Genomic DNA, 24,729 nt, shown 5'->3' with positions numbered 1-24,729 from the left:
TGGCGGAGAAGCCATCCCCTGTCCACCGCAGGGCCGTGCGGAGGTTCAGCCTCGGCATCGGGATGAGTACGGGAGCCCCGAGCCCCCCCGTTGCCCTCCATCTTCCCGAATAGCAAACGTGCAGACTCAGCAAGCCGGGCCTGGCAGGAGCCCAACGGGAATCGTGACTTCTCCATCGCTCCGCCGCTACGATACACTCGGCCTTGATTGCGCCATGTGTTTATTCTCCATTCCTGACTAATCGTGTTTGTTTGCCACGTAAGGGCTGGTGGCCGTCCCTCCCCCGGGTGAAGGCAGCGCAGCTTCGCTGGGCGAAAGCAAACACAGGCACGGGGTTACGAGTGGTCACAACGGAGGGCAGAGCCTTCGGGGACGTGTCCTCAGTTCTGCGTGTCCCCAGTTCTGCATGTCCCCACCACCATCGGGTTGCCTTCAGGGAAAGGACCTCAGGATGCGGCCTCCATCTCCCAAAGTGTCCCTGGATGAAGCATCCTGCAAGCGGGGAGCTAGTCCCACGTCGCGTGCCCATCGCTGGGGCCATTTGGGTTTGTACGGCTGATCCCCTCCACCCCCCGAAAAAATATTCCGTGCAGTGTCAGGGAGGGGACACACATGCGGGGGGAGCCACGCAAGCGGCCACATGGACAAAACCGGGGTGGAGCGTGAGGGTGGGCACAGCCGCTGCCGGGGGCTGCACAGCCGGACGGGGTGACCCGAGGCAGCGCGGTGCGATGGACTTGGTGACCCGTCCGTCCCCGCCAGGCAGGAGTTGTGATTTAACTAGTTTCTCCTTTCCTGGTGTTTGCTCTGGAGAAATGTCCCCAACATCAAGGGAGGTGTTATCATCTGCAGCATCTGCACACAGCCTCACGTGCGGCATTTCCCAAGGCTGCAAACAACGTCCCCCCGCCCCCACCAAGCTCAGATGGGCCCAGCAAGCCCCACACTGGATTTTGAAGCCATGAAGTTCTGAGAACAGACCCTTAAGCATGTTCCCAGGAACCCCACTTGGTGCTTAACACGTCCCCGAGAGCCAGAGGGATTCAACCGCCCATGCCGGCACGGTGCCGGGGCTCCAACTGGCTGCTCCTGGGGGTTCCGACGGTGAAGGTCCCTCCTTTGGAAGCAGCAGGAGTCTCACATCCCAACCTGGAGGCTGTGCGGTGCATCCCTGCACCAATGCAGGATACGGCCCAGCCGCAGCCAGGCGCTGGCCCTGGGAACGGGAAGGGGAGAAATAGCTCCGACACCACCAACGCTTCATGCTCAGCCTGAAGGTTTCATCCCCACCCACCGTCATCTCAACTTCTTAGAAATAGGAGGTAATAGGAGAGGAATCATTTTTTTTTTTTCCTTATAACCAGGAAGAGTCCCTTAATCCCATACTGTTAAATACTCTAAAACAATATAAATAATGGCCTCTCTGTTTTCTTCCCCGCAGCACCAGTGAGCGGCACGGCACCGCTGAGGACTGGCCCCAGTCAGGGCCACCCACCACCACCACCCGAGGGAGAAAGGGCTTGGACCCCACGAGATGGGCTTGGACATCACCTTCCAGCTCCTCGCTTTTGCTTTAGGGAACAAAGCAGCAGCCTCTGAAACATCAAAACTCCAGTTTTACGGCAGCCAGAACCAGTCCTACGAACGCAGCGACACATTAATCCGTGCTGGCTGCTGCAGGAAGAGCTACTAAAAATGGGGATATATCTGGCATAGCCCCAGAAAAACCCTTGTGCAATGCAAAGCCGACACGGAGCGGCTGGAAAGTGGGAAAAGTTGAGTTTGAAATGGCGGATCAAGGGGGAAGGAGTCCGTGACGCCAGTCCCAGTGCAGCGCCAAACCCCTGCGCTTTTGGGATGCTGTGGGCATGGGAGGGGAATCAGCTCTGTCACTGGGGTTTATGGTAACAGACACCCAGTTTGGGGGGTCAGTTCTGGTTGGGGATGGGAATGGTACAACTGGGGTCCCCCCGGCCTCACGGTGGGGACAGGGAAAGCCGTGTGGTCCCCAGACCGCGAACGAGAGAGCACAAATACAGCCCTTGCTGCGTTCTCGTTAAGAGTAATCCTTTCCGAACGAGCACGTGCCTCTTCGGTAAATACTGATTTCACCTATCAACAAATCTCCATTTATTTACATCAGAGATTTGAGCCAGGACTGGCAACTCTGACATAAATTGTCTGAATAATGCAATGTATCCTTTCCTTGCTGGTTGCTATGGGTACTGGGCTGTTTTAGCCTCCGTTTATAAACATTAACTGCGAAGGGGATGGGGAAACTTATCCAAAAATAAAACACTATGCCCAAATCTTTAAGAGGACAGTCTTTGAGATGGCAATAAAAGAAAATAAAATCCTCGTGTAATGGTTCTGAAGCGGCGAAACACAAACACGGCGCCCGCGAGCCCGGCTGAAGGAAACAGAGGCCGGACTGAAAAGAAACCAACACTTTTAATTCCTGCTGAGCAATGCCTGAAGGGTGAATTACAACATGCAAAAGCAAAAGGGAAATTGGACCGTTTCACAGAGGTGACACTGAGAAAAGGGAGGACCCTCTGCGGAGGGGACAACGCGATGCTGAGAGGTGGCACCGCATCCTGGTGCCTGCGCGGGAGCCTTCTCCAGCGCCGCTGCCAGGGGCTTTACATTGCTTTTTTTTTTTTTTTTTTTTTTTGGTCATTTACAGCTTATTTCTCGAACTGTTCTGGGAATCTGTAAACACTGAGCCTGGGTCTGGAGCATCATGCCTGGGATCTTCCCATTCAGGGCAGGATCCAGTACCCGGCTCTCTGGGACTCGCCAAGGCTGGTGGCAGGGGCGGAGGGGCAGATCCGTACCCGGCTGCTGCAGAGCGCGGAGGCAGAAGCAGCCTTTTCCCTCCCTCCCACCCACCGCCCCTGCAAGGCAGTGAAAAATAGCTGGAAGGCACTGGGCGGTGGGGAAGGCAAGCAGGACCCTCATGTGGCCCCTGGGGAAAAGGAGGGGCTGGGTGGGTGCGAAGGGGGGTCCGGGCAGCGACACAGCCAGGGATGGGATATCTGCAGGGTGCGAATGGGGATTGACTCTTCCCCTTGGTCTTCTCCATGCTGGGGTTTCCCCAAGGGATGGCTTCCATCCCCCTCGGGCAGTGGTTTTGGTTGTACATTCACATCTACGTGCTTTTCAGTCACCTTTCTCGCAGCCTTTGCAAATAGTATGGAGATGCTACAGGGTGGGACACTGCAGCTCTGGATGGGGAGGTTTCCCTCTCCCAGAGAAGATGGGGTTTGTTGTTGGGTTTGCAGCAGGTTTTCTTGTTGTTGAGTTTGCAGCAGCTTCCCCTCTTCCTTCCCCACCTGCGTTTGAACACCTCAGGAGCTCCTGAGCCCTCTCCATTGCTTCACCTGAGCTTTTGTTTGCTTCCCTTGGCTCTTCGGCAGCATCTTCAGATGTTCTTCAGGATCAGCTGGAGCCGGTGCTTCCCCACGCTCAGAGCTCGCTTACGAAAGGCTCTCAATGTCTCCATCGTTACTCTGCTTGCCCTCCAGTCCAGGGTTGGAGCTGGGTTGCTTTTCCCCCTGCAGATCTCAAATAATCAGTGTGGGAGAAGAGGTCGGGAGGTCCCACACCATGTGGTGCCTGGCAGAGCATCGCCTTCGTGGCAGGAGCTGCAGTGACCCCGCAATGGGGACAGAGACCTCCAGCTCCTGCGGGCTGCACCGAGGAGGTGCCGCCGTGCTTGGGCTGTTCCTCTGATGGCTTCCAATACTGCAGGGTGCTCAGTTGGCTCATTAAGGGTTGCTGGGTTAATTAGTAGGATACATCTCAGTAGGAAAACGGGCAAATCAGACAGCGTGGGGACCGGAGAGGCACGCTGTGCCGAGGTATCCGAGACGCTGCTTTGCAAAAGGCAAAGAGACAAGAAGGTGTTAGAGGCCTCACCGGTGCTGTAGCATCTTTGCTGGGGCAGAGGCTACCAAGCTGCCAAAAAATCAGCACTGCCGTGTGCTTGTCCAGCCTCTCTGACTGCCAGCAGGCAGACGTACCGGAGGTTTCCAGGAGGGAATTTAACCCCGGGGAAAGGAGCCTGGGGCAAGATCTTATGTTTTTGTAGAAACCTTTGGCCCCCAAAATCAAGCCCAGGCTGAATTTCTGGGGTGAGCTGATGCAAACCCATGTGCAGAATGCGCCCGGCTCAGGCCCGGAGCAGCCCGGAGCAGGGATGCCCCATTTCCCTGCGGGGTGGTTGGGCACGTATACCCTCTCACACCATCCCTGCCGCTCGCTGGAGCACCTGCCACGGCCAATAACTGCTTTTTTCTGCCTGATTTAGACTAAGCCTGGAGCCTTGAAGCTCCCCAGCAATTCTCCCTTGCACCGACTCTCAAGTATATAATCAAAACAATTTGGGGGTTGCTGGTCGGGTGCCAAGAGGCGGATGCAACCACTGCTGTGTAAAGCCTTCCCGCCTGGGTTTTTGCAAAATTCTTTGAGAAGCACAGGAAGGGCTGTGGAGGAGCTGGGGAGGGCAGGACTGGGCAGGGGCACACTGGGAAGGGCACGTGGTGGTCCCGTCCCCAGCCAACGCGCTCACAGGTGGGGGAGCCCAGCAAAGCAGCCCCTCTCGCTGAAACACGGATCAGCAAACATACCTGTTGCTACTTCTTCTTCGCTCCTTTCTGTTTCTGCCGATATATTTCCTCTGTGAAAGGCCTGTGGTTGGGAATTTGGGGAGAGACACAAGAGAGGGGCAAAAGAAGGAGGGAAGAATTAAAATCAAGACTACTGTGCGCTCTCCTTTGGGCCCAGAAACTCTGCCCTTTACAGACTGGCACAGCCTGACTGTTCCTGTGCCATGGCAATCCTCAGCTGAGTCTCCCAGGGCCTCGGAGCAGTTCCAAGCAGCTCCCACCCGGGTCCATCCCCGCGCTGAGCAGGATGAGGCTCAGCACAGGCTTGGACTCCCCCTGCACGCAGACGGGTCTCAGCTCTCTTTGTAGCTCGTCCTCCCTTGCAAAGACAAAAGGTCTTTCACTGCTGAAGTACAACCGCTGCTTCTGGGAATAACTCTAGGCTGCTCTGTCCCAGGCTGCCAGGCTATTGTGGTACAAAATATTGGAGAAGCCCGTCCAAAGAACTGCAAAATGTAAGCTCTTCTTGCAGGGTCTCTTCAGATGACACAATGAGCGCTCTCACTGCCTTCCTTATTGTTCTTGTACAGACAGAATCGGGGACCCAAAAGAAAAAAAGATCTCATTTTGATAAAAATAAACAAATGCATAAACGTTCCTAGAACTCAGCAAATAGTTTCAGAGTGGAATCTGCCCATTATCAAAACAATTGAAAAACAATCCTCTGTTTTCCTTCTTCCCCGCTGAATTAATTGGAAAAAACCATCTCTACTTCTGCAGTTCCCTGAAACCTCGGGAGTTAAAGCTGGTAGAAATAATTAGAAGCTCTCCAATTTTGCAAAGCTACTCACCCCTCATACAGCATTGCGATTGTGTAGGAAATTGCCACTACAGCTGTCAGCAGAAGGCCAGCTGGGCTTGCATGCCTGTTTTGAAAGAGAAGGAAAAGATCAGGTAAGTACACGGGCTTATGCAAGACCTAGTTTAGAAAGTGAAATGAGACGCTGGGCTCCATGAGAGGACTCTCTCGCTCATTAAACAGAAGCGAACAAAAGGTGCTTTTTTTTCTTTTGTACTTAATGTTAACTGTCTTAGACAGATGTTACTTGGCAAAGACTCTTCCCCAGCCTACTTTGGCGACTTCTTTTAAGTCCGATCCCTGCACATCTCTGCTAAGAGAGCTTCTGCTTTGATGCTAAGTCCTGAGATTATAAGGCTGTTTAATAGCTGAGCAGCTGCTTACGTACGGCTGTGGCTCCCAGCCAGCGCTATAAGGGAAATGCCTGATGTGCACAGAAAGACGGGCCACCCAGGGCGCAGGAGACACCTGGCAGACGGAGCAGCGTATGGTAGCATATAGATCGAAACGGCGGCTGAGCCATCACAGGGATGGAAAGGGATGGAACAGGTCGTGCCTGTGCTGGGGCTGGGTGGACGGGGACTCGGTTCACATTTAAACCCATTTCAAGATGTTTTAGGAACACGTCCTTTCACCTCACCAAGTTCTTCAGCAAGAGGTCACCAGGCACAGCACGGGGGACCGATGCCACTCGCCTCACCGCACTGTCTGGTTATGGGCAGAGGTGCTCAAGGGCTGTGGATGCAGTGGGGACAGCTGTTCCTTTTGGCACTGAGGCCAAAGATTTGGGACCAAGAAATCCCCCATCACCTCCTGCTCTAAGGAGAAATGTCAACGTAGGCTGCAAACCTGCACCACCCACCTGGGGACACTTCTTTGGCCTGAAAGCATCTGAGGCAGACGCTGGTGAAGGCAGCAGAGGCTTTGCTACGGCACCAGTATTTCAGCCAGTGGGTCACAGTCCCCAAACCAGGTGCTGAGACCATCCCGTGGTGTGTAAATCCCCCCAGGTGAGAGCGGCCACACCAGCGGCCATCCCCTGCTTGCTACCCCAGCACCCGCGAGGTCCCGGCCCCATCTCCCCAGCGAGGAGCGTGGCTGTGCCTGGCTCACCACAGGCACCAGCCCCCTCAAAAAACCCTTTCTGCATCCTACCTCTCCAGTTAGTGGCTGCAAGTGCCCTTAATTAGGACACTGCTGATTGCCTTTAATTGCTGGTCACAGCTCAGCTCTGAGGGGGACAAGCGTTGGCTGTCGGCAAAAAAGAAGTACTTAGCTGGTCCTTGGTGAGGATAAACATCCCACAAGCCTGGTGCAAGGGCCTAGTCCTGTCGGGAAAACACGCCTTCAGAGAGACAGAACTACCTACACCTCGTACCGGACCCGCCGTCAGGTCCTGGCTGGCCACACCAGTTCCTGGACAGACACACACAAATCTTCACCTTTTCACTGTTTCCATCTTGCAATAAGTTTTTCCCTCATTAGGAAGCACCGGGCAACTTCTTCCTCTCCCAACCCCCTGCTATTACATGCTTAGTCATGTCTCCTCCTTGATTTGTATCAGAACAAATTTGCATGATTGTTTGTTGACAGCAAGACCTCTAATTGCATCATTTGGCTGCAGCTCCAGCTCTGATTTACACAGCCTGTTGCCATGAGTTAAAACACTTCCCTACCAGAGATACACAAAGCTGTCCCCAAACAGCTAATGCTCCATTTGTCTTTGGGGAGAAACGAGGCTGCTCGAAGCAGGTGACGAGAAGCTTTCGGGTGAGCTGTTTCTCTCCTCTTACCAGCTCGACCTACTTATTGGGCCATGGCTGGTGTTGTAGCAGCATCGACGATGAGCCAGCCAGGAAGGGTGTGTGGTCCTGGCAGGATTTTCTTTTGGGTAGGAAGTCTGTCCGCCCCCAACCCTTGCGGCAGCTCCCCATGGCTGTGCGTTGTCTGCAAAGGCAAGAGTGGGGGCTCGCATCTATCCACCGGCCTCGCTGGTCCCAGGTGTTGGACATGCGACAACCACCTTGCCCTTTCCTCCTGGAGCTCCCATTTTCGTGGTGACCGGTGGAGGTGCCTTCTCCAGCATATTTGGTGGACGTGTTTATTTTGGCTGCAGAGCTGCCATTGGCCAAGCCAGGGATAGCTGCAATATCCTGCAAGGGAGAGAACAGCGGCTCTCGCCCCACACGATGCTGTTAAGGTTGGACTGGAGTCGGAAGGCAGGCTGGCTGGTGGGCTGCCAGGCTCGCTTACGTTATGTGGTATGTGCCCTTACAGATGAAAATGAATCAATCCTTTGGGCTCCGATGCCACGGTATGGAGTGTGATACATCACTGAGGGAGGACAAATACGCTCTACGTTTTAGGTCTGTCCAAAACCAGACAGCAAACACATTCCTCCGGCATCCTTCCCACTGCCACGGAGCCAGGATGTGAGCTCCAGCCTCTGAGGGCAGGCACCTAACATCTTCTGAAAGCCCTGGGACTTCAGCGAGACCTAGGATCCCCAAAAACCCCCTCAACAATCTGAGCTGAGATCCCAGGGAAGAGAGAGAAGCAGTCAAAAACACCAGTTGAAGCGTTGTGCAGAGCTTCCCCAGGGCAGGCAAGCGGTGTCCCTGTGCCACTTTGCACAGCAATTTGTTAACAGCAATTATTTGTCATGCCTCAGTGCCCTTTATGGTGGCAGCCTTTTAACGAGAAAAAGGAGGTAATCGCCCTCTTGTCTTGAGGCGCTTTGAGCTGCTTTTGCTCAGGGTTGTGGTGGAAGACCACGCAGGTGCACCTGGCACAAGGTTGCGCTCTCACGGGGGTGAAGAAGGGATTTCTGCAACAGAAACAGCTCAGGAGGGTTCAGCAGGTTCTGCAAAGGTTCTAGGAAATAGTTTGACGCTAATCTTAAACAAATAAAAAAATCCTTATAATTCCTCCTGGTCAAATTCCTCCTTCTATGCTGTTGTTGGAGGGGTGGTGCCCGTCGCCTCTGGCCGGAGCGTGGTATGCGGGGGCTCATCCCGCCCCAGTTCTGCCCCGCTCCCCCCAGCAATACCCACACGGCCGTCATGCCGCTGCCGACCCCGTGGCCGGCTCTCCTGCCCGGCGCTGCTGTGGCCTCAGCAGTGAGCTCGCTCTGGCTCTCATGCACCACATCCCGGGGTTTGGACCCAATCCAGCGGCACGGGTCTGCCAGGAAGGCAAACGGCCTCGTGCAGCCAGCCCTGACGGCACCGGGGGGGAATTTCAAGCGCAGAATGAGCAGCAGCAAGGCTCAGTGGAGACAGGAGAGAAACCATCAGCTTTACTTATTACCGGGGGCCAGAAAGCGCTGCACACATGGCTGAAAAGGTGACCAGAAAGTGGCCAAGCAATTCATTTTTTCCACCGAAGTAGAAGAGAGGCGATCACACTCGGGAACACCAGTGCAAAATACCTAGTGGTAACGGCCCGCAATGCTCTACGGGCTCCCGATGTAACACAGCCAGTTTTTTTTTTTCTCCTGGGCAAATAAATAAAATGTGATATTAAATGAAAACCACATAAAACTTGTTCCACAGAATACAGTAAATTGCTCATTTACTGATAAATTACAGCTTATTCATTTCCTCCTAAGCAGGCTATTAAACTGTGTTGTATCACATGAGGACTGTTTCGGAAGCGTTATCACCGTGCAGTGGGGGCAAGGGTGTGTTGGCTTGTTTTGGTTTTTTCAGAGGTAATTACAGGGTCACACTGATCCCCAGTATCAGTGCCCTGCCCCTGCCGAGTGACACCCAGCATGAATTCGGCCCTGACTGTTGCTTTTTCCACGTGCAGAGCCTGCCAAGGATCTCGTTCAGCTTCAGAGCATTTGCTGATGCTTCCTCTCCCCAGCACTTGGCCGTTTATTTATTTTTCTACAATTCATGCTGCAAGTCTTTTATGACAGCGGAAGATTTTGCACGCACAAAAATAGTCAGGAAGCAAGAAACCGGGGCATGTTGCACTTTCCCTGCCATATGTTTTGCTGGCTGCCATCACCAAGAGTTTCTTTGGCCCCTGATGCAGCCCGGCACCTTACGCCCTGCCGAGCACAGCCCCCACACTTGCCCTACGCCCGGTGCTGTTGGAAGGCGCGTGTACTCACATCAGGGACCAGCCCAGGTAGACGGCTGTGCTGCCCCAGTACATTGGATTATCCAGGACGTTGAAGGGGAAGCTGGTCACTTTTGCTTCCATCAGGATGCCGAAGTAATCACCTGCAGAGCAAACAGAGGGTTTCTCGTTAGGCTCCACGAAGCGGAGAGTTGCAGGGGGCTTTGGCACACTGATACTCTCCCCATGCCACAGAGCATCCCTGCTGGGGGGGGGCAGAGCAAAGGTGAACGAGGAGTTTCGCTGCTGATTTCCAGGCTGAGAAAACAGCAACAAATAGGTTGGCTGTTTACGCCGTGTCTATCAGCTTTTCCAGGAATGACTCTTTGCCCACGAGGAAGGTTTGTGCATTGCAATGAGGCTATGGCAGCCACGGCCCTCATCGGGAGGCAGCTCTCGAGGTCCCAACTGGCTTTCTCATTTGAAAACTGCCCATGTGATGCCACTTGATGAGGAAGCAAGTGCATAGGATCAAAACCATTTAATGGGGAAATAAGACCAGCGCACTGTAATGGTGTTTCAAGATGTTATAATCACGACCACCACCACCAAATGCCCTCATCCAGTGTCACCCTTATCTCATAGTTCAGAGGATTTCTCAGAATTTCAGAAAATAGCACCTCTGCCTACAAAACACTCAATTATCGGTATGATGATGATAATAGGTGATTGTCATCTGTAATGAGGAAAGCTTTCAGAACTGTCAGCATCCAACCAGCTTCCTATCTACGCCGGAGTAATCCTTCCACCCTCCTGAAAGGAGCCTGGAAAAGAAATGACAAGCAAGGAAGATGTTGTGCTGCTTGTGAACACCATTTCAGGAGGGGATGCCGAGCTGTAATATCTTGCTGGTCTTACTTGCAAGATCACGAAGCCCAGCAAGCATTTTGCTCCGTGTCAACTGTACGAGACGCAGCATCAATCAGCGCGGAGCAGTGCCGGTCCATCAGCCCAGGGAGCTGCCACTGCCCTGGGTCGCGTTCCCAGCTCTGCTGCCAGCCCGTTCCCTGACCTTGGGCAAGTCTCCTCCATCCCTCCCAGTGCTATTGTGCACCGATCATAATATCAGTCTTTCTTATAGCGCAGAGGGTGGTGAGGATTAATGTATGGTGAGAAAGTGCTTGGAAATCCAGATAAAAGGCATTACAGGAGTACAAACTATTCAAGGTTATTATTATTACCTGAATCGTAGCGTAATTTCTTTGACCTCACAGGGTGCAAAAACATTTATTTCTAAGGATAAACAGCGCCTGCTCAATTAGACAATGCTTTTGGGCTGTAACTACAGGCCACTAAGTGAGATAATTGCCTGGTATTCATACTATATGTTCTCACAGTTACTTGGCAATGCATCTCTGAGATTGTTCTGGTAGAAAGAACACATCACCCCCTGCCACAGCCCATTTCTGTGCTTTCTTATGTGTCAAAATGCTTCATTATACCCTGCCCGCCCTCACCTTTGGGCTGAACACCTCGGTCCCCAAACGGCGCTGGCACCAGGGAGGTTTGCACAAAGCCCTGGGTCCGTGGGGCTGGCAGGGGCTTATCTGAGCCCAGCACCGGTGGGGCCGTGGGACCCTCCGGGCAGGCTCCCTGCAAGCAAGAACACACAGCAGCTGGGGGGAGCAGGCAGCTCCCCCGGGACACAAGCTTTTCCGATGTAAACCCTGCCTCTAAACCCACAGAGTTAAATGAACATGACCACTAGAGAGGACCTGCAGTATTTTTCTAGTCGGGCAGGGGCTAAGGTTTGCACAGCACCAGCCTGGGCACCTCCTGTGCCTCCAATAAGCCCTCAAATCAGGAATCGGCTCCTTGTCAGGCTGGGGGACTTTGGCATCTAATTTTGAGTTATTTTTTGCTGGAGGTCGGTGTAACCATCTCACTGCACAGGGCAGACACTTTGGATCGTGGCAGCGAAAAGCTATTTGATGCACTCCGCAAGGTCCCCTACGGTTCCCAGACCCTGACCACCACCTCTGCTTCTCTCCAGGGAGCCGCTGGCCTCACCATAGCCCAGTGACAGACTTCGGTCAAGTCAGATTTACTTGAAATCTTGGTCAGCGCTGGAAGGAACCGCGCTTGGGTGCGAGACAGATGGGCTCAGACAGGCAGAGCCACCTCTCGGTGCCCTCGGCCTCCAGGAAGCCGAGCTCTGGTTACTACGTTCATTGGGAAATAGGGCAAATGGCGAGGCAGACGGTGCTGAACTGATGCCCGAATCCCTGCAAGGGCACGGTGCAGAGATGGGGCACCAGGAGGATTGCTCCACAGCGGAGAAGGCTGCCAGGGCGAGAGGCGTCATCTAGCCACCACGAACAGAGGATGGAGGAGATGTGCAGGAGATGGGGTGGCATGGAAAGGCTTGTGGCAGAAGGGTGACTCACGTGGCTCCCACTGCACCATTTAGCCCACACTTAAGACACGAAGTGCTTTGCAGCCTCTCCAAAGCTTAAATGTGCTGTTAAAGAGCAATCTAACAGGCAGCCCCGATGCGGTCTCTGCAGCCTGCCTGGTTCAGCCCTCACTGCTGTAGGAAAATCCAAAAGGGAAGGGTCAAATGGTATTCCAGTAAGTTTTTGAAGTGCTTGGGTATCAGAGGCTCTCTCAAAACTTCTCTCAAGCTCAGGTATAGACTGTGAGAAGCAGCTGGATGATGCTATAACCCCCTTCTTGCCAAAGCAGCACAGCCCTTCGCTACCTGCAGTCAGAAGCGCTACCAGTGCTGGGGGACCCTGTTCCTCCTGCAGCGCCAGCACATCAGTGAAAGCACATATGCAGGAGGACTTTGGAAGTACCAGTCCCACGTGAATCCTGAGCAAGAGAAAATCCCACACGAGATCCTCAGAGATCTCCAGACCCCTCCTCTTCCTCACAGCTGAGTAAGAAACCACGCTGAACAACATTCTCCATTAAGAGTTTGCTGACTTGGACTCGTGGGGGCTCGCCTGGAGCTGAGAAGCCACTATCGGTCCAAGGATGGATAATCTGCAGGGCTCCATGCCTCTGTGGCACAGAGGTCCCGAGCCAGCCCGGCTGCACCAGCTCATGGCCTTGGCATCTCCCCACCCTGACTCAGCTCTGCCCTGGTGCCCGTCATGCCCGGGTTAGCAGAGGGCGCTGGCCTTGCTCCCTGCTGCATCACGCAAGGCTCGGAGCCATGAAGACTCAACCTGATGCACTGGTGGCAGGTAAAGCCTCCGCCAGCAGAGAGGATGGAGCAGAAGCACTGGATACAGGCCCACTAACGCCTGCCTCTTCCCTGCCCTGGGGGATACGGGAGCCACCGGCCATGCAGAGCAGAGGGAGACAGGGCCACTCTCACCACTTACGCTAAGCCTGACTCACTTGTTTGCTTTTCCCCAGCGGTTCAAGTCCAGTGGATCCTCCTGGTCGGATGAATCAGGCTTTACGTAAACAACCCCAGACCTGGCTGAACTTCAGGAGCACTCAAGCAGCTCTTGCTGGTGGGTACTTCTGTGCCCAGCCTCTCTGGACGTCTTCATGGGCACAGCATCGCTCCTGGGGGCTGTGGGCGATTTTGGAGGATACCAGTGCCCGGTAGCTGGGGGACAGGGGTGTAACACAGGGCCAGGAGCAGGGCTGCACAGATGAAGGGTGAGGACACACATTCAGGAGTGCCGAGCTCTATTTCTGGTGGCAGGATCTTGGCCAACTCAACACATTTCTTTGCAACTCCACTTGAAACCAGGAAGGCTTATTACCTCCCTTCTCCTCTTCCTGGCGACGCTGCAGGAGCTAATTGAATTTGGTTTGTAAAGCACTTGCAAAAGCACAGCCTAAATGCAGTGTCAAAGCCGGGGCTGTGATTATTTCAGCCAGCGGGAGCTGCCCCTTTCCTTAGATATTTATTGTTCCTGTCTCTATTTTATTTTTATGAATTCCACACATACTGGCATGTTTTTAAAGTCAACAATGCTAATAGAATTACTCTCTAAATGTGAAAGCAGGCACAGTGGAAAATGCCTTCTGCCATAAAGCGGCAGATAAAAGAGTCTGTCAACGAACGTCAGGTTTATTGCAGAGGGAAGAACAAACGAGATCTTGCCTCGGCACGTGTGTCGAGCGGATGGGGGCTCAGAGCAAGGCTGCCCAATAGCTCGCACCCGCTGTGCCGGTGTCAACCCGCTCGCGGGGTCTGCGCTTGGGGTCCCTTTTCTGGAGGGCATTTGGACTGTCAAGACGATCAGCCGCTTTCTAAAATTTCAGGCTTGACACTGAAGGTGATGGGACTCACTGTGTAAAACCACTGTACCGTGTTCTCCGTGCGAGGGAACCGCGTGGTTAGATCGCGTTGTGGTATCATAAAGCCAAGACCAAATCTAACAGCCCTGAAGGCAAGGATGAGGAAATTCTTACAGGACTCTGCCCTACCAAAAGACCCCTGCAAGGATTAAATGCACCTTCTGGTTAAGCTGTTGAATTTTTAGTGCTTACCTAGGAATGTCCCGGTGAATCCCAGTGCTAAGAAGCTGGAGATGACAAACAAGGTCCCTACAGCCAAGATGGCCAAGCCTGAGTAATAGGCCCAGTGGCAGTCCAGGCCCTCCAGCTTCGGCTGGCTCTTCATGGCTTCTGTAAAGCTGTTGGAGAGACAACAAGGGCTGTTAAAAGCAGCGACTCATTACTAACATCACCCACCTTTCCCTGGGAGATGTGGAGCTTTGGGAGAGGATGCTGCTGAGGAGGACTCGTCACTGGGTCCCTTTTTCCACCTGGACCTGCTCAGCCTCCCAACGGGAGAAGCGAGGAGCTGAAGCCTTGTGAGCAGCTTGACTTGGGGCAGCTGTTTCTGCTTGCAACCCTTGCTCTCTCCTGGAAATACCAACCCCACTGAACTGCAATATCAAAAGCTTTGCCTTGCTCGCCAAACCCCAGGTTTCACCATGACCGGGAGCTCTGGGAAAGACACCCTTGCAAATGCTAGAGGATGCGATGCCTCGGCACAGGACTTGAAGGGTTGGGAACAATCGGCTGGGTTATCTCGTGCTCCCACCCCCGTTCCTCTCCATCAAAATATTTTGCAGCGTTCATGTGTTAGCCACGTGCCCAGGAATGATTCACGGCTGAAGCCTGACAGTCAGGGGGAGGATTGGAACAGCGAAAGGAAAATACTAGAGACACACATTTTCAAGTGCGAACACAGCTTCTCGGCTCCAGGCTTGTTCAGGCATTTCAAGTCTGACCTTCCAAATACTCGTTTGTGAGTAGAATAATTGTGACCCCTCCTTTCGCTTCACCCGGAGCAGGGCTTGGCATCTTACATCGCTCCGATACAAACGTACGACTACAAAGGAGACAACACTGTGATTAAGAAAATGCCCATTAATAATAGCGAGAGGAGATAACAGACCCGCAGAGCTGTACACAGTGTTTCTCCACATGTTGCTGACACATGAGGTAGGAAACTTTGAGCCTTTTTTTAATGAGCACCCTGGAGGCTGAAATTCAAGTGGAATAACAGCTCTCCTGCGCCTCCGGCCACCACCGCCTGCCAGGGCTGGGCCAGGAGAGCTGCTCCTGCCCGCGCTCCCGGGCTCCTCAGCTGGAAAGTGCTTCCATGACGTTACTCGCAGGACTTGGGATAGATTTTTTTTTTCCTCCCGATGTCCAGCTTCCCTAAGCCCTGCCAATCCCTGGATTTTCTCTGTTGCCCAAATGAAAGCTGAGAGAGACAATCTTGCCCGCCCCACTGATCGGCAAGTGGCTGGAAATGCACCTTTCGAAGGCTCAAAGACCAGATGGCGAGTTACATGCACCAAGCGAAATCCAGGATGATATTTAAACCCCACAGTTTAGGGACCTGGATGGTATTTTTTGTTTTCCTTGGAGCTTGTTCCTACTAGGTTTTCTACTGTAGGGAAGTTTTTAGGACCCCAGAGCAAGCCATTTAATCTTCACTTTGGACTTGAGCAAGGAAACAAAACGCAAAATAAACATAACATGCTTGGGAGTGAGCAAGAACACAGCATCTTGGTGATTTACGCTCTGCCCCCCCACTGGAAATGACAGAGAAATTCCCCTTTTCCAGCGAGCCAAGCATAGGCAGAGGGATGACAGCGTGGCCCCGGGCAATGTCACGCACACGTCCCCCGGGCTGGCCCTCCTCCAGTGCCCAGCACAACTCTAGGCTCTCACCAGGCTCATGTTCCTTTAGCTTAAAATCAGTGCTGATGGGAACACACAAACCCGGCTGCGATGTGAAGCAGCAGCAGCTGCACAACCCTTTGCATCACTTCCTTCCTATTTATTTTTAAACCACACAACTATCCCCTATGAAGAAGCCCAAATCCATGTCCCTGCAACCAGCGCTGCCTGGGTTTGGGAAGAAAGCAATCCCTCTGCAGGGATGTGCCCATCCACCTGAGCAATCCTCCTTGCCGTGCTCTCAAAGCACGATGCGACATCCCCAGGGAGGCTCTGGAGCTCTTTGCTCCCGCAGGGGAAGATGCTAATGCCTTTTCACAGCACTGGGGGTTTGACTCCGCATCTGGCCAGGACCTCTCCACAGGGCACCAGCACCGGGAAGGGATCTCAACAGCAATTAAAAAATGCTGCTGCTGATCCCTGGGGAGGCAGGTCTGGGAAAGCAGCACCGAGCTGGCCCCCGCCTGGATCCCAGCCCCCAGCCAAGAGATGGGAGAGCAGAGAGAGGTACCACTAAAGCACAGCACTCAGAGGCTGCCTCTCGCTCCAGATGAATTCGATTCACGCTGTCTTACATCCTTGAGGCTCATCTGTCCTACGGTAGTGACCTGACTTGGTCTCAGAGCAGGAGAAGAACAAAGGTGGCTTCAAGACCATGAACTGGTTGACGGTGAATCGGCCTCTGAGGTTTTGCAACCAGCACGTGACGTGGTTCGTTCTGGCAAAGCTGTCTCCCCTGCTCCAGATATTCCCATCCTTCCTTTTCATGGTCGGATGGGCCTGCATTAGTTACCCTCATCAGCATGTCTTGCTTGGTCCCCTGCTGTTTGGCTTACAGCTAGAGAGGGAGGTGTTTGCACGGAGATAATGGACTGCCTTTCCCTCTAGTAATGTTTTATATCTTCCTAAACACACTCTCTATTTGCATTAAACATGATGCGCACAGGAGTTTTCAGAATTGGTAAATAAACCTTTTAAGCATTTATGATGCTGGGCCATGACAAGCAGCACGGAGTTGTCAATTATTCTGGCATCCGCGACTGCTCCTGGGTGGTGGGGGAGTCTCACCGCACCACATTTCGCCCTCCCTGGCAGGGGGAGGACAAGGTGTTGGCCACCTCCCTTGCTAGGGGAGCTAGTCATGCAGCCGATTTGTCATTAAACCAGTCCCTTTCACCATGTGCCTCTGAGTCACGTTTCTTACAGCATTTATTTCTGGCTGCACGACAAGGCAGCGGCCCAGCTCGGCACCCAAGAGGACACCAATTAAAGCCAGGCTTTGTCCCAGTACCTAGAAATGCTTTATGTGCCGAGCAGAGCGATGGCCGTGGGGAGGAGCATCCCTCTTACCAGCACAGTGGAGGGCTGAGTGGGTTGCGACCTACTTTAATCACATACCTGGCTGCTATCACAAGGACATCTGCCATGGGGGGGGGACACTGGGAGGTGCCCCCACCTTTGGCAAATGGAAATTGGGAAAATGGCCTTCCCCGGACATCTCCCCATGCTTGCCAGCATGAAGCATGATAATAGAGGCACCCATTCTCCACCCCAGCAGGGAAAACCTCAAATCCATCAGCTTCACTCTGGCCAAATTGGCAGATTTGGCCAATTCCTGGCAGGGCGGGAGCAGCCGTGGCGGCTGCGGCCGAGCTGAGCAACTGGCACAGTGTGCCACAGGGTTCTGCATGGGGAAGCCGGGGCAGCAGGCGTTGTTGTGCACACCCATCCCAAAACAGAGACACACAGGCTCAGACACAGCTGTTGCTGCACATGTACCACTGCTTTGTGGGAATCATAGAATGGTTTGGGTTGGAAGAGACCTTTAAAGGCCATCTAGTCCAATCCCCCTGCCATGAGCGGGGACATCTTCAACTAGATCAGGTTGCTCAGAGCCCCGTCCAACCTGACCTTGAATGTTTCCAAGGATGGCGCATCTACCACCTCTCTGGGCAACCTGTTCCAGTGTTTCACTACCCTCATCGTAAAAAATTTCTTCCTTAGATCTAGCCTGAATCTATCCTCTTTTAGTTTACCACATAATAAACCACACGAACTGGAAAAACAGTCAGAACGGTACCGAATGAAGCACGGGGCTGGAGATGTCACGTGGGTGGGTTCGCAGGGAGAAAGTGGGAGCGAGGGAAATGGGCTGCCGGTCCTCTCGCTGGGACACAGAGGGGATACGGGGCCAGGTTTGCAGAAACAGGCGCTGATTTATTCAACTGGAGAATGGCGATTGCAACACCAGAAAACTTACCAAACCTGCAGCCCAAAATACATCCCTAAAGGCCCCATAGAGCACAAAGCAAACCTGGAAATACTGTACTGAGAGAGAAGCTGAGCTTTTTAGGTCTCTGGGCCTCTCTCGGTGGCCCACAGTGAGCATATTTTGCAATCCCTTTCCCGCAAAGGAGGGCAAAGACCTCATCCAGCAAACTGGGTCGCTGCTGGGAGCAGCTCAGCAGTACTCCCTTTGCCTGATCCCAAAAATCAGCCTGGAAACTGGGGCTGGCAAACACAATTGGAGCAGAATTGGGCCAGGGGCCGGCAGGCAGCAAGGAAGCAGCGGTGGTGCAGGCAGCCAGGGTTTCGGAGGCAGCAGCTGGCACCGCAAGGTGCCGAACTCACCATGCGGGACGTCGGTCCGTCCCCCATGCCTGAGGTTTTGTTCCTCTCGGCAAAAGGAGGCAACAGGGGTAAAACCATCCGGTGGTGCCCAGCAGCACACACTGCAACAAAAGATCTTGTTCATTTAAAAAAAAAAAAAAACAACAAACAAAAAACAACAAACAAAACCCAACAAAACCCAAACCACAACAACGTTAAAATCATTCTGCCAATACCACTGGCAATTGTTAGCCCAGTCATCATCTTCACAGCTTCTTTTGCCAATGACGACTTTGCTTTTCTACCAACGCCAGTGTGCATGTTATTTAGGTCAGCTGGGGCTGTGGCAGATTCTCCCCCCACCTCGTATCTCAGCTGCCCGGTCTCCTCATCCGAATGCCCGGCAGCTGGGCTAGCGGGGACATGAGGTGCTGTTGGCCACCTGGGGCTTTCCCCAGACAGCCATCAGAGATTGCCGGCAGCACGGCTTGGAGAGGACATCGGCTCCTTCAGGCCACGCTCAATTCTCATCATCAAAGTTGGTCACTTCTGCACAAAAGGCCACATGGTTCTCTGATCGATACTGTTTACACCATGGTACTAGCTCACATAATTAAACAGCATTGAGCATAAAGCCAATAGGCACTACCAGGCAATGACAAACAACCCTTTCCCTGTGCAAAATCCCATCCCAGGGTGGATTCATTTTCTTGGAAGCATCAGCACCAAGTGAGAAGCTCGTCCACGCAGGAGGCAATGCCCAGCGAGTGGCATCAATCAAGGACTTCACCTCAGCCGGCAGTGTGGTACCCACCGAGCACTGCCAGAGGCACTGCCCTCGCTCAGCCTCTGCGGGGCTCAATCCCACCGGCGGCATCACAGCCCCAGGCACCCCAAGACCCTCACATCTGCAAAGCCCCCCATTCAGGGTGTGCACGTGGATGTTGCCTTTACACATCAGGCAAACAGCCTGAGACCTGTAAAGTGGGAAGTTCATAAGGTCCCTGTGTACAAAGCCACCGGCAAACACCTGCCCCGAGATGGGGAATTTGCCAGGGTGTGCAAAAGGGAGCTCAGGAGGGCTCAGAGGCAGCGCCAGTGGCTAACTGCAGAGCTGATGCAGGGAAAGATATCAACGACGAGAGAGCGACACTGGATGTAAGTTTGGAGGACAGTGAAGATCGTCACGTCCCATGTCACACAGATAACAGTCATAAACTGCCGGGGTAGTGCAGGCATTGCAGATAGTTCAAAAGTTCAGGAACTGTTTTCACAGATAAGAGCCTCGGTGATGGAAGTTCCCTGCGTCTTGCAGAAAGAATACAGCTGTAATGAAAATAATCATTGTACCAAGGCAATTAAGGATGCTTGTCTTGTGCAGTTGACTAAACAGGTGTCCCCCCCCTGGTCACAGGTCATTCTGGATTGCTTCTCAGAAGCAAGCCAAGACTGATAATGAAGCCCAGAGCTGGGAAGCACCTAATTGCTTAATTGAACACAAGACATTCCTCTTCTTACTCCCAAGGTATCCCTCCAGAGCAAAGCCTGCATGAGAGCATCACGGCGCTGAATTGGGGACAGGACCACGGCAGAGACCCCTGCGTGGGGCGGATGGTGAAGCAGCCGCACATCCCATCTCCCCAGTGCTTTCAGCTGCGACGCCAACCCACTCACAAAGTTTCTGTCTGCTCTGCCCCCCTCTCCTCCACCCCCACCTTGGAGCTTTTCAAAAATTCAGTTACAAAAAAAGGAAGCAGGTTTTTAAAAACAAAAGAGACATCCCATGGGCTCCTCAATCGCTGCCTGGCAGCCCCCACCCACATAAAAAGTCTCCAAAGCACGCAGAGAGGAGTATGAAAGGCTGGATTACAGCACTGGGGGTGGAGGGACCTGCCTGAGGCTGCCTTTTCACTATCAGCAGCCAGCATGCCCTGCGCAAGCCCCCCCGACCGCCGTGAGCAGCTGAAGCGCGAGGCACAGCTTGTGCTTTGCCGGCTGGATTGCCTCCGTGGGGCTGAGGAGCAGAAAACCTGCTTTCATCAGTGCGCTCGAGTGCAAGTGACTCAGAAAATAAAAATATAGCGAAATAGCGAGAGCGGGTGAGATGCATCCCTTTCAGCATCAGTGGCCACTGAGATGACAGTGCCCGTGCCATATGATCCACAAATCCCTCTCTGGGCAGCCAAATCCCAGATTGGACCTAGCTGATATCTTCATGCAAGGGCAAGGGGCAGGATGAATCCTTCCCAAACACCATAACCTCTCCAGGATTGAGTAATAAGCCTTGGGCAGCTCTGGAGGCTTGCTGAGCTGGGAATGGAGACAGTGAGTCTCCCAGGTGTGTTTCAGGGCAACTCCAGCAGTGATGACCACCCTGAAACCATCCCATCACTCCCACAGTTAAGGGCTTGCCTTGCCTGCACAGCCTTCAAAGCCTGCTAAACCGTCACTCGGGCCAAATTCAGTGCCAAGGAAAGGCAAGGGAATGACCCAACCATGTTGAAACACCTGGACAAAATAAACTCCCCAGTGCAATCATCTGAAATGGCCTTGGCTCATCGGGGTGGGCTGGCAAGCGCAGTGGGCTGGTATCTCACCCGTGTTCTGCTGAGGGCGAGCTGCCCCCTCTTCTAGAGCCTCTCCTCCAAAACCAAGGTCCAAGTGAGGCTTTTCCAGCCCCTTGGTTGACCTTGCTGTTTCCTTCAGGGCCCGATTCATGTGCTGCGCAGGCAGAGCCAGCCCCAACGAGCCTCACAGCACTAACAAACTCATGACATAGAGCAGTGCCAGCACTGCAGGGGCAGGGCACTGAGGGGTCCGCAGGGGGACAGCGTGATGTAGTGCTGGGACAGATGAGGTCTCTCTGGCTCTCCCAGCAGTTCCCCATCAGTGCCTCACTGTGACCCAGCAAGCCTCACTGACCCAGGAGCCATCAGGACCACTGGGACCGGAGACTGTCCCTCCATCAGCTGCGTTTTCAATTAAAGCCAGGCACAAGGCTTTGCATTGCTTCCCAGACAACAAGTGAGTATGTCATTTGTGCAAGAGACTGCTGAGACATTCCCCAGCGAAATCCAAGCCTGCTGTGTCGCTAAGACATCAGCAGGACACACGCATGCCCTCCGCATTGCCCGCACTCAATTACAGCCCCATTCATTGCAAGCTTTCTTACAGTTTCTGCAATAAGCAGTTGCTGGGACAAACGCAGAAGGGCAAGGGCAGGTCTTGGTGTCACTTCCAGGAAGGCAAAGCTCTTAAATACATGTACAAATTCCAACCTGAGATCTCTGCATCTGGGAAATTATCCAAAGTACTAAACAACCCATTAGCTCTGACCCTGGCATAATTGAATCTGGGAATTTAGTAAGAGAGTCTGTCTCTCCTAACAGCGTTGAAGATAAAGCCTACCAGATCGCAGATAAATTGCTGGCATTGAGGAAATCTTCTGCAGTAAACCTCTCTGCTGCACTCAGAACGTCAAAGGACGTATTCCCATGGTGTACGGTGCATCAGTCATACAATACTATTAGCTAGCACAGGTGGTATTTAAAGAGATCGCAGATAAGAGTTTACAGAGACTGCTTGCTAAGCGCACAGATAATCCTGCTCTTCTACACAGGAAACTGCGGCTTCTTAAAAACAGGTTTAATTTTGTTTATGATTTTTACAAGAAAATTAAAAAATTCTGCTGTTACATCTGATCCCTCCTGTGCAAGCAGCCCTCCTGTCACCTGGGCTGCTCGCAGGGCAGGGGAAACCGCCCCCAGAGAGCAGAGCAAAGAAACCTGCAATGCTCAGCGGCTGGTGACGCCGATGATTTTGGCCACGCTGCCGCATCCCCCGTCTTCATTACAAATCCTGGAATAAATCTGCTGCTGGCTGAAGGTATCCAACCACGTAAAAGCAATATGGCTGGGGCTGGATCCAGCACTGCAGAGCAAATATCCATCATCCCCCCCCCCCCCAAGGGCATTTCTTTGCATCGATACGTAGCAGTAGGGTTAGCTCCTTACCAATGGCTCCGCACACAGTTAAGCATCAGGATAACAGCGCCCAGGCAGTAGCAGGCAGCATGTGGAGAGCCGAAGACTCGGCTGAGCGCTCGCGTTTTGTGCTCCCATCTGGCTACCTGAAGAGACAACAGAAAACAAAGCGGGTGGTTGGAGGTGCCAGCGCACATTCCCCGGAGCGTGAATCCCACCGCCTCAGCCCCGTGCCGGGGGACACACTGTCTACATGGCTTTGGGCAAGAAGCAAGCAGAGACGACTGACGGGACATGGCTTAAACCAAGCTTAGGGACGAAAGCTCTTTCTCCTACCCATACCATCCCCTGCTTTGCACATGCCCTTGCGTACCGGGCCAGCCAGCAGCACTGAGGTACAGGGTCATGGGGGGAAAGAAAAAAAAAAAAAAGAAAAAAAAAAAAAAAGAAAGCACCCTACACATCAGTTTTGGGGAATACGTGGCTTGAACAACATGTGTTCAACAAGGCTGAGAGCATTGCTAAGGCTGTCCCCAGGCCGCTAAAGCCAACAGGCCCCTGCCACAGAATCTAGCAGTGCTCTCCTGGAAGGAGAGCAGATCTCTGAGTAGGGAAGAGGCCACAGGGACACCCAGCTCTCGTTTTCTGGGCTCTGTCATCTCCTACATCCAGCCTCAGGGATCATACCCGGCAGAAACAACTCCATCCTGCTCACTCCCAAAAAAATTTGCAAGCACTTCCTCCAACTACCCCTAAACAAGACCTGCCAGCTTTTTGTACAGGCAGAACCAGCTGGCCTTCGTTAGCACTCGGCAATTGTAGCCATTAAGGGCTCACCTGCACTCCTCACCCATCTCCGCACGGCTGTCTCAACACAACCCATACAGCACATCAGTGACAGCCCGGGACTTACGTGTATGCAGGCAGCGCCTCCGGGGAGGCATTAGCATCCTTTACAGCACGCTTTTCTCTGGCTGCAATTTTAAGCTCTGTGTTCCGCAGAAGCTGCCGGGGCCCCCCTGCCCAAACCGCCTCGCAGCTCAGGAGGTGCCCTCTCAGCCCGGGAGGCTGCTGCACGCAGATGGCTGGAGCTGCTCCCAAAATCTGCAGCACTGCATCCACCCAAGTCACCAAATCCAGAACCCTCATTCCCAAGCTGACGAAAATCCTTACAGCTATTCATTTCTGCCTTTCCCACATCCCTCAGGAAGCTGCTGCTGTATTTATCGCCTCTTTTAGGCTCCATTTTCAGGCGCCAAGCCCGGCGTTTGAATCAGACCCTAAATACAAGCCAGGCAGAGCACACCTGGGCAATGAAGCGGGAGGTGGGAGTCAGCAGAACATCTCGGCACCAATTTGCTTCTCAGACACGGCTGGCACTTCATTAGCTTCAAACGCACTTCACTCCCTCGCATGGAGCCTGGGCAGCTTTTGGGGGGCACCTGCAACCCAGCTATTCATCTACTCTGAACCTATTTGGTAATTTATTGGCTCTATTTAAGCAGAGAAAGGCGGCTTTGCAGGTCCCGCTTTCTTCCCAGGCTGATGCAGAAGCATAAAGTGCTGCTGGAGGGGGACCGCTGGCTTCAGGAGGGGAGAATGATGAAAACCTCCGATAAGCAGGGCACTGATTTCACATGCTGAGAGCTGATTCAATTAGTTATGCAATGATTGCTCTGAAATTACAAATCCACTCATGACAGAGCGAGCTGCTTCACTGCCTTTTTCTGGCTGGTATAAATAGTTTGTATTCTAAATTGAATTTAAAACACCGTGCGTCATGCTGCTGCTAAAACAGGAGCTGCTGTTTGAGTGCTGCGAGAGAAAGAAATATAGGGTGAATTACCACCTTTGGAAAGTAAAAAGAAGTGACCATACAGGTGACTGAGTCACAGATGGAAAAATGCAGCCACGTGCCAGTTATCTGTACCAACTTCCTAATTCCCTGGAAATTATTCTGGCGGCGCCTGCACGGATGGCGGCTCCTGGCTCGCTTTGAGAGCTTCGCAAAGCATCTCAGCCGGCGGCACAGCGGATGCTGAAAGAGAAGGCAGCGCTGCCGGGATCAGAGGGGAGAGCCGCTGAGAGCCTTCCAGACGGCCTCATAATTAGCCTCACCTTTAGAAGGGCACATCTGGGCAGCGACGGAGCGCGGTTGGGCGAGGGGACCTGTTTCTGAGCCCTTCGGGGCAACAGCTGGCTCGGCTGCGTTGGGATCGCTCCCAGCACAGCCCAGCTCATGCTGCGTCACGACTCCCCAGCTGGGACCGAGACGCCAACTTTTATTTAGCTGTCGCAGCCTTCAGATGGGACCCCGGGCTCCTTTCCGAGCCCGCGCGGGAGTCATCCCGAGCAAAGCGGAGCGGGA

At 53.3% G+C, this 24,729-nt stretch overlaps 1 protein-coding gene across 1 annotated transcript in view; it reads right to left on the bottom strand.

Annotated features, from left to right (window-relative positions):
- Nucleotides 1–2,462: 2,462 nt before the first annotated feature.
- Nucleotides 2,463–24,729, bottom strand: part of PEMT (phosphatidylethanolamine N-methyltransferase) — a gene marked incomplete at its 5' end in the record, with an annotated part of 43,101 nt that continues 20,834 nt past the window's right edge. The window contains 6 exons of the mRNA XM_082490554.1: nt 2,463–3,875; nt 4,632–4,692; nt 5,462–5,536; nt 9,593–9,704; nt 14,059–14,204; nt 22,392–22,507. Of these exons, the coding sequence (XP_082346680.1) occupies nt 4,638–4,692; nt 5,462–5,536; nt 9,593–9,704; nt 14,059–14,204; nt 22,392–22,507 (504 nt within the window). The 3' untranslated portion in view covers nt 2,463–3,875; nt 4,632–4,637. The remainder of the gene's footprint in view (nt 3,876–4,631; nt 4,693–5,461; nt 5,537–9,592; nt 9,705–14,058; nt 14,205–22,391; nt 22,508–24,729) is intronic.

Source organism: Vanellus vanellus (assembly GCF_965231255.1).
Source record: "Vanellus vanellus genome assembly, chromosome: 14".
Classification (NCBI taxonomy): Eukaryota; Metazoa; Chordata; class Aves; order Charadriiformes; family Charadriidae; genus Vanellus; species Vanellus vanellus.
The sequence above is the reverse complement of the archived record's forward strand: the minus strand, read 5'-3'. Positions and strand labels throughout refer to the sequence as shown.